Below are 15,556 nucleotides of genomic sequence, written 5' to 3'. Positions count from 1 at the left end.
TTTACATCAGGGTCCCCCATTTTCAATTCATCATTCAGTATAACCTAGACCAGCCCAACCCAGCATCTTTCACTACCCAGTTCAGCCCAACCCAGTCCAGAATAGTTCCCTCTTTCATGTTAATATGTGATTTAATGATGTAATATTTTGAAGAGTAGAGACAGTGTGATTAATTTACTATGATTGAAAATCAATTTAGACGAAGACGTACAAAGAAGTAATTATCACAATTAGCGATTTTTTTTGTCTGGTAAAAAATCTATTTGGCTGGTAAAAAAAATCAGATACCCGCCAGTTGGCTGGTAAGCCAAAAAGTTAGTTTCCTCCCCTGGTTCTATGCACTGATCACAGACATGTAGGATAGTTCTATGCACTGATCAGACATGTAGGATAGTTCTATGCACTGATCACAGACACGTAGGATAGTTCTATGCACTGATCAGACATGTAGGATAGTTCTATGCACTGACAGCAGACATGTGTTTGGGTGTTAATTTACAGCGCTATATGTCTGTCACCGCTCACTTTATCAATTGTGATTGGAAGCTGGAATGAAATCTTCAAAATGCTTGAATCTTCTTCTCAGAGATTGTAATGTTAGCTTTGTAGCAAAGGCCTGTGTCCCGATAGCAACAACAACAACAACAACAACAACAATTAAACAATAAGGTCAGAATCTTTCAGAATAAAACCTGCCACACATTGTAATTTCTGTTTCCCCTATCGTCAGTAGGGGAATTTCATTACAGCCCAAGCCTACATCTTACTACAGATAATGTTTCATACATAAAGTTATACTTATGCCAGGATCAGACTACAGGATATTTTGGTCTTCCATGAAGGTCGCCGTATCAGACTAGGCGATCATAACATCATAAATTCTTACTGCTTTTTGGCCGGGACGGGAGACTAGGCTCATGGCAGATCTTCAACCACCTGGCGTTTAGGTCACCAGGGATGAGGGATGAGGGAGGAGGGGTTTGGTTTGGACTTTTAGGACCATGGAGGAGGGGTTTGGTTTAGACGATTATTCGAGAACATCAAAATGTTGAGGCTTCTGTAGGCTTTGCAGCTTCCCCAAATGAAATGTAATTTTGTGCTGCTAGTTAATTAGTTAGTTATTTATTTAGTTGGCTCGTTGTTGGTCGTTGATTAATTGGTAACATGCTCTCTTTCGTCCCATACTAAAAACCCACTGAAGTCGGTTAAATATACAACTATACACCATGTAAACAACATTGTTACCCTCATTTCCCTATCGTAACCGTTACTATTTAATTAGTCTTTTTCTCTCCTCTTATTTTCCTTATTTTATTTTGGGTTATATTTTGTGATGTTTGACGTCTCTCCGAATGACAAAAAAATTATAGTTTCCCCCCCCCCTAAACAAACGACAAACAAAATCATATCTTTATTTTTCTCTCCTCGGCACAGGAAGTCCTTCATTCCGACAGCCATCAGACTTTACAATGCATCACTGTGCCTCACTGCATCACTGAGCACAGGGTGACTGTTACCATCTTCCTGGATTTTTACTTTTAAAACAACATTGTTCAATATTACACTTACTGTACACTTACTGTAGATTTCTGTATATTTTTACTGTATATTTTATATTAGAATGTATATACATAACATAGGAAATGTAAATCCCGGAGCGTATTTTATTATTATTTTATTCTTAGGCTTATTTTATTCTTTTTTCTTAGGCTTTTTTTTTTTTTTTTATTATTCTTATTCGTGACTTTGTTTCGTCTACCTAAATGTTTACTGTGAGTGATTTGTAGTGCCAAATTTTCCCTCGGGATGATTAAAGTATTTCTATTCTATTCTTTTCTCCTCTCCTGGACCCAGAGCGCGTGGGCGAGAGCGTTCTGTCCATCCAGTCGTCTGAGAAGGTGACCAGCATCAGCCTGCCCCCCACCCCTCCCTACCACACGCTGGAGTTCCACCTGGAGGTGCTGTGCGTCATACCGTCCGGACCCGACCGTCCCCCCAACGAGCGGCTGACCAACGGGGAGGTCCGCCACCGGCCACGCAGCTACAGCCACCCGGACACCCTCATGACCGCCATCGACCAGAGGGTGAGAGACGTTCGCCAGATGCAGAAATAAATGCAGGGTTTGCACAAGGTCCTTGAAGTGCTTGATTTTTTACAATAAAAAGTCAAGGCATGGAATTCCTTGAAAACAGACAATTTTTTTTACAAGGTGCTTAAAAAGTCCCTGAAATTAAAATCGACCATTCGCATTGACCATGATCAAATTGTTCTGAATCAAGAAATTGATTTTTTTCCGTTATGTTTTAATATTAATAAAACCTGACAAGTCTCTGTCTCGCGTGCTCCAACTGCTTTTCCTAATTTCTTCGCGTGTGATGCTCTAGCTTGCTCTAGCTGGCAAGCAGGCCAAGAAGATGCTTAGAAAAACAGCATTTAAAAATGTATTGTATCCTTCGAGTGACATCGTTGAAAATTAAAAATAGTGCTTGGAAAAGTACTTATATGTCCTTGAATTTCATTTTGCAATGTCTGTGGGAACCCTGTAAATGTGACCGAGCCCAGCAGTTCGTGACACAAGTCTCCCTCTGTCATTTTTCGGATTTTCTTTTTACGGATTATGAAAGTACAGAATGTAAGCTTTCAAAATGATGTGTGAAAATATTTTGAAGAAGAGATGCTTATTTGAATCTAGTTAAAACTCAAAGTCTCAGAGCAGAGAAAAAAATCCAATCTAAAGTTTGGCTGCATTTTTAACACCTTGGCAGTCAGGTACTAGTTCTCACAAACTGTCTTTTTTAAACAAAGGTTTTTACTATTTAGATATACTATATACTGTTACAGTAAATATGTTCTTAACACTTTGAGCGCCCAAGGTTAATTCCGTATTAGTCCCTTGAATGCCCAAGGCCACTTCAATGTTAACGTTAATATCGCCTAATCTATGTTTTAAATTATGTGTCTAATTATTTGTCTAATCTGCCCGTTGCTTATCAAAGACTCATTTTCCAGTCAACATTGTCGTAGCAGATTGTTTTTTTATCGCTTCATTTCCGTTTGATAGCATTTTGAAAATCACTTGTTTTCACGGAAAAAACAACACATTCTATGATAATCGCCTTTTACTGGAATATTCTAGAACATTGTCATTTTTCGGCCTATTTATTAATCGTTTTCAAATAAACGCTAGATGATCGATAGTATATGTGTACGCATGCACGCTCGTGCCGCCAGTTGAAAATCGATTCTCCTATTTCCTGACCGCGAGCAGAGTCAAACAGCCTATCACCATAATCACATAAAAGCTTATCCGTGAAATCGGGTCTGATTATCCTAATACTGATAACATAGATTCCTTACCTGAGATCAGATGGTATCCAAATGGATTATTCCAATTCCTGATCGCCATTCGAAAAAATCGCTCATTTGATTGATCTGTGTATACAGTAAAACACATATTCTCCGAGGCTTCAGAGTGAACTCTGGTAGACCCCGGTTACATGAGTGAGAAGTAAAATGTGGAGTGCAGGTTTTTTTTTCATTTCATTTTCATTGAGTCCAATCCAAAAGGGTGATTTACCACCTGGGAGACGATAGGGGGCGCTTTTTTCACATCTGAGCGCCTGGGGTGACTGGATCTCCAACGGTAGACACGCTTGATGCAATATGATTTCAGATCGCTAATAAAAAAATAAATAAAAATAAAAATAATATTCTCGTGATGGGCATTCAAGCTCACTCGGGTAAACCCGAGAAATCTCGGGCGTGGCAATCAAAGTGTTAAACATTCTAACAGTTTTTCTCACAATCTGACTTTCAGACACAAGTCTCTTACCGCTGGGCCCGGTCACAAATACATATTCGTTGGCGTTTTCAGCTCCACTGCTGCGCAGTAAAAACATTTGAAAGTCAAGTAATGTCAACGGTATAGTTCTTATTTTAATCCTACTTACCAGTGATGATGTCGATTGATAAGTGTCCATTCTCAACTAAATCCATGCTGTAACTGATACAAGCTAGTTAGCCGCAGAGCCAACGGCGACGAGTAGGCTTGGGTACCATTCCCATTTGAACCGGTACCGGTACCCAACGTTACCTTTTTCGGTACTTTAGTTTCTAAAAATGTAATCTACCTACCTCGGTTGTAAAAAATTATTTATTATCATTATTATTTATTTAGAACAATTTGTTAATATATATATATATATAATATTGCAGCGAGCGTTGTCTGCATCTAGCTTTGTAAAGACCGTTTTCGGCTTGCCATTGCCCCGACTGCTTTGTTGAATCAAGTCAAATCCTAGGTAAGCGTGTATTGTGCGCGTGAACGTGCGGCACACTTCATAGGTTTCGTTTTGCGGTAAACAAAACGTTGATGTCATCTGACTTTTTTTTTTTATTAAATTTTTTATTACCAAAACGTGGCACCGAAGGATCTCACGTGAATCGGTACTCTGTAGTACCGACGTGATTCGGTCGATACTAGGGATGTCCGATATTATCGGCCTACCGATATTGGCATAAAAATTTGATATCGGAAAATATCGGTATCTGTTTTCAAAAAATTATAATTTTTTATTTATTTATTTTTTACATTTATTTACCCAGGCAAGCAAGTAAGAACAAATTATTATTTTATTTATTGTCAAAGTATGCATAATGTTGTGTTAATTATACGACAAGAGATATGTAATGTTAATTACCTGAAATTATTCCGTTTTTTTGGGGGGGGAAACCCTGCATATATCGGTATCGGTTGATATCGGTATCGGAAATTAAGAGTTGGACAATATCGGTATCGGTAAATATCGAGCATCCCTACTACCCTTAAAAGTACCGGATTCGGTACCCATCCCTAGCGACAAGCTCCACTATGTACAAGCTGACTCTGACTGGCTCACTGGCATCTCCTCCACAGTGGACACGAGGTCGATGTCAGCGAGCTCCAACTGGCTCGTTCACACAGGAGCTTGACCTTCATAGTGAATGAATGAATGAAAAGTTTATTTTTGAACATGTACTTCTCCATATTCCTCCAAACAAATCACGGTATCTTGTTCCGTCAAACCAAACAATAATAACAACAAATTAAAAAACATTAAAAAAAAACATTAAAAAAATAAAAAAGGAATTGTAAACAAAAGGTCAAGAGCAATGTGTTTGGTTAGCAGACATGTCCAAAAAAGGAGTAGAGGGAAGCTAAGCTTATTTATCCCTACCCCCTTACATTTGTATTTGTTCTTCCATTAATTTTACTAGATATAACATAATTTAGTATATTACAATATAGAATATACTTTTACTTATTGTAACTGAGGGGTACAATTCCCTGACTGTATTGATAAGTATGGTATCATTAAACCACTACCGCTTTATGTACTTTAATTACTGGCCATACAGTACATGATATATAAATATGATGAACACTTCCCACAATGAATCGGTTCCACACCAAGTGGTAATTAAGTATTTATTGCAGCAAAAGGTACATAATATACTTCTCTATTTTACTTTGGATGCGCTTATAAGGCAAAGGAATGTGCGTAGGCAAATCAATAATGAATGTCCATTCTCTGGTTACGCAGGAGGTAATTATACAACCTGAATCTTAGGGAATTATATCTATGGTACACTAGTAATATATAGCGGGAGATACTGGAAGGGTCCCCCCGGTTGTAAGCCAGCAGGGGTAGAGGATCTGTCGGTAGTAGAGAGTCTGGTCAACGATGACTAAGGAGACTCCAAGTACAGGAGACGGTGCAATAGTCTCTTGATCCACAGACGAATACAGCTGTTCTCCGTAGACTGTAGCTCCACAGTGAAGAAAGCTAGCCGGCCTCAGGCTCTCTGAGGCGCAGACTCGACGTGGCTCCTCACAGGGTAAATCCCACACGTGTCGGCGATTCTCCGCTCCATAAATCACAGGACCAAAACAAATATAATCCAGCCGCAAAGGGCTATGTAGTCGTCGGGTAGATTAATCCAGTGTACATGTCCACACGGTTCTCGTCTAGGTCTCCTCGGGTGAAAGCGCCATGAAAGCAGCCCAGCCTGGATAAGCACTCTAGCTGGTACGAGGAAGCGTTGGTGATGCTGGTCACTGTAGAACTTTAGCCGCACGATACACTATACACAAATAGACTATTACTGACTTAATAGAAATATGTCGCACTCGACGGTATAGCGCCAAACTCTGACAATTCAGTTATTAATTCGCACGCGGTCTCAATGCTCTATTTGGGGCCAAAACAGGCCATACTTCACCGCACGGAGTATCGTGGGTGAGGCTTCAACTTATTGGGTAACTCTACTTCTGTATTCACCTGCGCCATATTTATATGCACGGCGAACAATCTAGTGCCAACCTCATTTCTGTCTCGTATTCCTGGGCAAGGCCGGGCATGTACAGACATGTCCTGACGGTAGCCTTGAACCTGACTCTGGAGGCATGGCCCTGGCGCCTGTGGACCGCTGTCCAATAGGAGAACGAAACATCATGGTCCGTACTAGGCTAAAGGGATATTCCGTGTATATGTACAAGGAATATACAAGGGATATCAAACGATATACAAATACTATGCAATATATATCAATCAATAAATATATATATTCGGTTTAATCTGATCCTTTGTAACACTTATATTAAAAAAAAACGATCCAGAGCTAGTATGAGGAACGGCATGGATTGTGCTGAGAGAGGATTCTACCGTTCAACATTAGATTAGATTCAAATGTATTGTTGTCATCGTACAGCACAAGTACAGTACAACGAAAAGAAGTTGGCATCCAACCAGAGTAGAACAAAAAGTTTGGAAATTTGTGTTTGGTAGATTATTTCTCTGTTGTAACAATGCTTCTTGGCAATACATTTTATACCGTTGGAAAGCCTGTTTATTTACCTTTTTAAATGGTGCCCCATTTGTAAGGAACATGCATTTGTGTGATGAGCAGCACAGCTCAGTATGTGGGTTGCACCCATGAAAGATTTGCCATATTTTATTCAAACTGCTTATTCTACTGTTGCTATTGACTCTTGTTTGGTGTTGTTTAGTGGATTGGATGATTGAAGTCTATCAGTAACGAGGAAGAAACAAGACATATTGGCAATTTTACAATTAATGAATTTAACAGTCAAGACTAGGGTTCCAAAGATCCGTCTCTTGAGATCGTCTCGTCTGTCTGTCAAACAGATGTCTATAGACTGTCCCTGGTCCATCTACTCCACCCTGCTGGCCCTGACCTTCTACATCCCCTTCAAGACCAAACACTCGCTGCTCTCTGCTGGGAACAGGTGAGGAAGGACTTGTTTTCTCATTAACGTTCCTCTTTAGGAGGCAGTGTATCAGTGGTAATCAAACCATAAACAAAGAGGCCTATGTTAACACTTTAATCGCCGAAAACGCTGGGCAGCGTCTTTCCCCGCCATGCTCATTCTGCCGAAGATGCTGGGCAGCGTCTTTGATATCAATATTTCAAAAATATGTGATCGAAATCATATTTCTCCCCCGGAGACATGCTATGTACTGTTGAGCCCCTCTCAACTCTCCAACGGTTCAAGAGCGCCATCTGGTGGCCGATCGGCGGATCGCCCAAACAGGAAGTGATGCGGATGAAGTGGTGCTCACCCATATTTCGTCCGGGCACTCGCTATCGTTAGCGGGACTCCATCTTGACACAATGGATAGCGATCCGTTACCAATAACTCGATAAACAACATGATTTGGACATATATATACTATTATACAACCTGGAAATGGATCGGATATTTCTACATCCCATAATAGGAATATTTCAGTTCCACGCTCATCGTCCAACGGCGTGAGGAAGATACGGTAAGATCCAGCGTTATTTTTCAATGTGTTCGATACTAACTGCTCTAATGATCATATCACCCACACTAGATGAATGATATAACGTTTGCCACGGAATTATAAACGACCCCCCGCCCATCCGGTCAACATCAGATCATACTTAGTAACTCCTAGAAGCACATCCAGTTGAAATCTTTTATCTCGCACAGATTCCTATCAAACTGTATTTCATCATCAATATAATGCATTTGGGGCTATAAATCAAGTTCTGGAGAAAGCTGCAGAAAACGATAAAAACATACTTATACTTTAGACCGTATTTTAGTATGAATATGTGAATGAAAAAGTATAACGTTGCTACACCCTGAACAATAGATATAGGACGTTGAATGGGCCATAGTAATGTCAATTTAGCAATACAATTTAAAAAGTTATAGCCCTGCAAAGAAGGGGAACTTCTCCATGTTAAATAGGGCTGGCGAGGGATGGTAAATTATGAATTTAACCCTGGCGATCAAAGTGTTAACACGATCAGTGCCGACCTTGTTTACCTTTTTACCCGGTTGAATGCCATCATCCACTTCAATGTTGGCGTTAAAAACGCATAACCTATGTTTTAAATTTTTTAAATGTGTCTAATCTGCCCGTCGCTTATCAATGACTTGTTTGCAGTCAACATTGTCGAAGCGGATTGTTTTTTAATCTGTTCATATCCTTTTTATAGCATTTCGAAAAGCTATCGTTCTCTCGAAAATTTCCGGGAAAATGGAAAGATTCCCCCAAAAACGGCATTTATTGGAATATTCTCGAACACACTAGACACGTTGTCATTTGTCTGCCTATTTATGAATCGTTTTCAAATAAACGCTAGATTATCGATAGTATATGTGTACTTATGCACGCTATAGAGGCGGGCTGAAAAATCCATTATTATCCATTTCCTCAAGATCACACCAGCACAATGGAGCCAGTTGGCTCCACCTCTACAGATCCCCACAGGGATCTCCCAGTCTAATCGACTGACCTGCAGTTACACAGGGATAGACGATAGGGTTTTTTTTCCCCCCATCTGAGCTCCTACAGGGGCTGCTGTACCAACGGGAGACTCGGTTGATGAAATATGAATTCAGATCGCTAATAAAAAAAATCAAACGACATTTCTCATACAATTGTTAAGGGGATGCAGACCAGAGAAAGACTTTCGTCTTGTTTACATCAGGGTCCCCCATTTTCAATTCATCATAACATATGACATACACGACATACAGATAGACAGTACTGCTACATCTATACATTTATGACATACCAGATTTGCAAATACAGTACTGTTTGTGATACAAAAAGAGTCCAGAAAAGAGAGTATATACATTTGACGTAGAAACTGTACATTGGAGGAGGTTGGGTAGGTGGGGTGGGGGGGGGACTGTACATTGTAGGTGGTTGGGTGGGGGAGGGGGGGGTGGGTGGGTAGGAGGGGTGGGTGGGTGGGGTACACTGTACAACTGTACAAGCAAAACTGTACATTGGGATATTTACAAAACCATACTTGGTCATTTACTGTACATTGGAGGGGGTTGGGTTAGGCCATTTACAGGGGCCAGTTTCGAATGGCAGTCTCCCGTAGGTGTTCTTTGAGAGTGGTTTTGAAAGTGGGTAGTGATTCACATTCCTTTACAGCTTTGGGTAGGGCATTCCACATTGATGTGGCATAATTGCGAAACGTGTTTTAATCCCTTGTTTGAGCCGAATCTGGGTTTAACATGATTTGTGGATCTCCCTCTGGTGTTGTGATCGTGGTATTCACTGACCTTTGGGAAGTATTTTGACATGTACATGGGTACCTTGGTCATGTAGTGTATCTTGTAGACCAGGCCCATTGCAAGTTGCTGTACTCTGTCGTCTACTCTAAGCCATCCTAGGTTGTCAAAGTGGGCAGGGGTGAGGTGGGTTCTAGGAGTAAGGTCAAGCAGTAGTCTGACCAGTTTGTTTTGAGATGTTTGTAATTTTGTTTTTAGCGCCTTTGAGGTGCTTTGGTACCATGAGGTGCAAGCATAGTCGTAGTACCCTTGAATGAGTGCTCCTGGCTGCCAGAGTCTTCAGGGTATTCTTGTTTACCAGTGAGGAGATCCGGTACAAGAATCGAGTTTGTTGGTTGACTTTTTTTATTACATTGGATAGCATTTTGTCACAGGAAAGATTTGCCTCTAGGATGGAACCCAGGTAGGTAATTTCTTCTTTCCTTGTGACAATATTGTCACCCACTGTAACTGAGAAGCCGTCGGTCTTGCTGAGTTTGTTATTTGAACCGAAGAGAATGGACTCTGTTTTGCCCATGTGTAATGATAGTTTGTTATCAGCGAGCCATATGCAGATTTTGCCTAGTTCCGAGCTGAGTTTTTTTTTATCTACTTTTTCTCCCATTTTCAATTTTTCGCCCATCCCAATTTCGTATCGTCCAATTCTACCCTCCCCTGTCTCGAACGCTGTTAGGCCATGCCTCCCACAAGCCGGCTGCAATGTGGACGAAGCCTTACATCACGTGTCCCCTCCGGTACTCGAGGAAGCAGCCGTCGCATCTTTTCACCTGCATAGCGCGATCTCTCAGCGTCGGGGGTCTGCGTTTGGAGGGCACGCCGCCCCAGTCGCTTCCTGATTCTGCTGCGCAGGCGCACCAACCGACCTGTAGGAGTCGCTGTCCACAACGTCCGATCCCCACCCATCAGCTTCCCACCCCCTAATACTGCCAATTGTATTAGTATGAACGACCAGCCAAGCTGATAGCAATGCGGAGAGCTGGGCTCGAACCCAGCGTCTCCTGCATTGGTGGTGAGCGCCTTGCCCACTGCACCACCTAGCCGCCTCGAGCTGAGGGTTTTTTCAACCTGTAACTTGTTCTTGTCAGAGACCAGCAGGGCTGAGTCGTCCGCAAACAGGAACAAGTTGCAGTCAGAAGCTGACGACATGTCATTTGCATAAATTAGGAACAGTAGCGGTCCTAGTATGCTTCCTTGTGGAATACCACAGCTCACTGTGAGGGGGGGGGATAGGGTACCGTTTACCTCCACCATCTGTTCTCTCCCCTCCAGGTAGGATTTGTAAGATTCTGATCAAACTGGCCAGTATCACGTCTTCGTCTGTTTGGCCCTCCATCCAATTCCTCTGCGTTGTGTACTTTTAATGGTCCTGACGTCTCCGATACTGGTAGATAAGATCCCTATCTCCCCCCGTTAGTGCAATCCATAAACCATAATAATTCTCCACCTCCATAAGAATTCGACACTTCGACACCGTGAGATACCTTATGAGGAAAAGCGTTGTTTTATTGCTATAAACAGAACCTCATAATCAGATGTTGTCAGATGTTATCAAATTGTATCGTCCTTGAAGAGTCTATTCTAATGATCTTTCGGTGTGTTCGTCTATCGTCCTTTTGTTATTCAGTCCAATAGTGGTCAGGCCGGTTCGTTAGCCAAGACCATCCTCGTGGTAGCCGAAGCTACTGGTGATGTGGCATTCTCCCCCCCCCCCTCTCTCTCTCAATGAGAGGAGAGAGTGTCTGTGTGATCTCAGTCCTACTCGCTCTTGGTCAGTTTCTAGTCTGCCTTACACCCGGAAACACCGTTCGACTCATAGATGTTCGCCTTCTGGTTGTCATGCGACGTCAACTGTCATGACAACTGCTAAATAACCTTTAACACCATTAAACTTTCATTAAGATGAACCTCTCTCCCTCCTGCTCTGGGAGACACCCTCTTATCTCAGATGTTCTTAAAAGGAATGTCAACAAACATTCTCTCGCTGGCAGTGTGCCTCACAACAATCACCCTGCTCTACTGAACCACAGTCTCCTGCTTCCACCGTCCGCATGCACTTCGACCTCTCTGACCCGGCACCGTTTTAGCTGTGGTCACTCCCCCCAATCTATACATCACATACATTGAAAAAGCACCCCAAATCCTTCATTCCCCCCTTTGATTCTTAATCAACCTTCAGAATCAACAGACTACTTGGTTTTTCAATTAATTATACACAAAAATAGACTCATAACAATGAGGGCCCCGCCGTCTGCTGTTTTTCCTTTTGTTTCCCATTACCCGCATCACACCCAAACCAGAAAGGATAAACAACGGTCATGGAGGAGAGAGAGAGAGAGACAGAGAAAAACACAGATTGCAACTTTTCAAACGACACACCTAAACCCTTCGGCCCCCCTATTAGGTACCCCACGTCCAAATCAGAGCGCTCCCTTCCCTCTTACAGTACACCTCCCATCTTGGGCCGGTCCCGTCTTCTAGGGCAAGGGCCCCTTTCAGTGACGGCTCCTTTCCTGAGCTGGTCCCCCTCCCAGGGCGCGGTCCCCTAGGCAAAAATTTCTCCCCTGGTCTGCTACTGCTCAGTGTCTCTGGCTGTCCTCTCCACATCTGCTCCTCCACCGCCGCCGTCTCCTCCCTCTCGTCGTGGATCATCTGTGTACCAGGCTGCGGTGCCTGGCCCCTGCGGCTTCCTCCTCCTCCAGTCTGTCTCCTGGTCATCTCCATCACTGTCGGTGTCATTCCCCCCTTGAAAGCAGAAACACAACACCGGCAGTCGTCTGTACATTCGACTTCCCTTGTTTTGCTGTTAGTCTACCACCTTCTCCACACCTATTATCTATCTTACAGGGCGGTTCCCTGTTTGTTGTCTTCCGGCGTGACACTTGCAGTTTCCGATACCCACTCCGCGCAACTCTTCATCCCAGTTTGACCCCCAGCGCGCGCCAGTTCTTCTGGTGACGTGTCTTCTGAAGACCCTGCCTATCTATTAGGTGTGAGAAGGCCCCACTGGAATTCAAACTCCCTCTTTATTCCATAATTAACCCATTCAAATAACTGCACCATCTTTCTGTGCAATTCTTATTTAATCCATTGTATAATTAAACTCTCTATCTAATATTATTATTATAATAATAATCCACTCTCTGTGCTCATTAGATTCACTATTGAATCACTCCCCCACTCCGCCACTAGATGGTAGTACAGGCCTATATCTAAATATTCCCCTATGGGTAATGAAAACTCCTCAGCACTACCCCCCCTCCGCCACTAGGTGGCGACCTACTCCTCCTCGATGGTGTTTTAGTTGACGTGTCACTTCCTGGTTCTTTATCTGTTGTTATCCCCTCGTGGCTCACGGCCATCTTGTATCATCCCCCTCGTGGCCCCTTTTGCGGCCATCTTGTCTCGCTCATAATGGCTACTCTCTCACAAACAAACGCTGCCCTCCTTTTTCAAGGCCTAACAACAAAACAACTTCCTTAGAGTCTCGTCGGCCAAACAGGTCATAATGATGTCTGCAGGTCACATGACAATAGATGATCTACTAACATGCAAGTACTGAACAGGTCAAAAATAGACTGAATGCCAAATGACGGTAGGTCTGAAAAACGTAGGTAGATTCTCCCGACTCACAGTCCCGCGTTCCCGCCTCTTGCGAGGAAAACAACCCTTATATTACAGACCAACAAAAATGGAATTAACCCCTTAGAACACTGCCTTCCTTCACCGGCCCGTTTGTTTTTCATTCCCTGTAGATAAAACCCATCTTGGTTTTTCAAAACACCATGGCTCTCTGCTCATATTATTACAGCTGGCTTCTCTGTCGCTTCTTATTTACGGATGCACTATCTTCGTTCGTTTTTATTTGGCTTAAAAGATCAAAACAACCATGTGTGCACAGTGAACTCGCATCTTTCTCCGGAGCGCTGTTTCTCCTACAGCGCTGGTCCGCCTCATGACCGCTCGACTCGACGCTCTCTCCCAGGGCTGGCCGGCCTTGCTTCGATCATGATTCTCCCACACATTGATGACTGTTGTCCACTGTCGCCCCATTATTGAAAAAGTCTTTATCCGTTGTTCTTATCTCTTGCAAATCCGGCTGTCATCAACAACCAACTGTTCCTGTTGTTTTAATCTCTTGCAAATCCGGCTGTCATCGGCACCAACTGTAAGATTCTGATGAAACTGGCCAGTAGCACGTCTTCGTCTGTTTGGCCCTCCATCCAATTCCTCTGCGTTGTGTACTTTTAATGGTCCTGACGTCTCCGATACTGGTAGATAAGATCCCTATCTCCCCCCGTTAGTGCAATCCATAAACCATAATAATTCTCCACCTCCGTAAGAATTCGACACTTCGACACCGTGAGATACCTTATGAGGAAAAGCGTTGTTTTATTGCTATAAACAGAACCTCATAATCGGATGTTGTCAGATGTTATCAAATTGTATCATCCTTGAAGAGTCTATTCTAATGATCTTTCGGTGTGTTCGTCTATCGTCCTTTTGTTATTCAGTCCAATAGTGGTCAGGCTGGTTCGTTAGCCAAGACCATCCTCGTGGTAGCCGAAGCTACTGGTGATGTGGCATTCTCCCCCCCCCCCCCCCTCTCTCTCAATGAGAGGAGAGAGTGTCTGTGTGATCTCAGTCCTACTCGCTCTTGGTCAGTTTCTAGTCTGCCTTACACCCGGAAACACCGTTCGACTCATAGATGTTCGTCGTCGCAACGAAGGCCCCGCCTTCTGGTTGTCATGCGACGTCAACTGTCATGACAACTGCTAAATAACCTTTAACACCATTAAACTTTCATTAAGATGAACCTCTCTCCCTCCTGCTCTGGGAGACACCCTCTTATCTCAGATGTTCTTAAAAGGAATGTCAACAAACATTCTCTCGCTGGCAGTGTGCCTCACAACAATCACCTTGCTCTACTGAACCACGGTCTCCTGCTTCCACCGTCCGCATGCACTTCGACCTCTCTGACCCGGCACCGTTTTAGCTGTGGTCACTCCCCCCAATCTATACATCACATACATTGAAAAAGCACCCCAAATCCTTCAGATTGCATCCAGCTCACTGATAGACTATCAAAACCAATTGCTTTTAGCTTGTCAATCAGAATGGTGTGATTGACAGTGTTGAAGGCCTTTTGTAGGTCCAACATGACCATGCCGCAGTATTTGCCCGCGTCCACCTCTTGTTTGATGTGGTCGTTTAAATAGAGAAGGCATGTGTCAGTGGAGTGGGATGTTCTGAAGCCAGATTGGAATTCGTAGATTCGATTTTTTTCCACAAAGTACTTTTCGACCTGTTCGTAATAAAATTTTTACAACATGACTTTCGAGATGGAGGTAAGGATAGAAACAGGGCGATAGTTGCCTGGGTCTAATTTACTGCCCTTTTTGTGCAGGGGTGTTACTCTCGCAATTTTGAAGTCCTTGGGGACGTGTCCCTATTTTATGGAGAGGTTTATTATGTGTGTGATGACTGGGGTGATGGCGGCTGCTGAGTCTCTGAGGAATTTGGAGGGGATGTTGGTATGGCCAGTGGCCTTGTTCGGTTGGAGGGCGCTCAGTTTTTTGAGTACCTCATCTGTTGTTACCATTTCCAGTTTGAAGTCGTCTTTCTGGACCCCTAGGTTCTTGTAGTATGCTACTATGTGTTCTACCCCATAATGCCCTGAGTGGGAGGGTAGTTTGTTTACCAGTGTTGTGGCTATGTTTGTGAAGAAGATGTTTAAAGGGGAACTATTTTACTATTTCTTTCACTATTTGGGCACTTTTACACAATTCCTGTGAGTCTATGGAACACCTCTGTAATATATATATTTTTTTTATTCATTGTTTTGTATTTCTAATCAAGTCCTCAAAAACAGCATTTTTCTACCTCAAGATCTCGAGCCGTTTTGAGGCTGGGCTCCTAAACCACTGCGCAGC

General features: G+C 42.9%; 1 protein-coding gene across 1 annotated transcript in view; it reads left to right on the top strand.

The window, feature by feature from the left end:
- trappc10 (trafficking protein particle complex subunit 10) overlaps positions 1-15,556 on the top strand; it is a 122,490-nt gene that overhangs the window by 63,732 nt on the left and 43,202 nt on the right. Inside the window, exons 17-18 of the mRNA XM_084315204.1 lie at positions 1,855-2,084; positions 7,189-7,289. Coding sequence (XP_084171330.1) covers positions 1,855-2,084; positions 7,189-7,289 — 331 coding nt within the window. The remainder of the gene's footprint in view (positions 1-1,854; positions 2,085-7,188; positions 7,290-15,556) is intronic.

Source organism: Notolepis coatsorum (assembly GCF_963971535.1).
Source record: "Notolepis coatsorum genome assembly, chromosome: 5".
Taxonomy (NCBI): Eukaryota; Metazoa; Chordata; class Actinopteri; order Aulopiformes; family Paralepididae; genus Notolepis; species Notolepis coatsorum.
The sequence above is the reverse complement of the archived record's forward strand: the minus strand, read 5'-3'. Positions and strand labels throughout refer to the sequence as shown.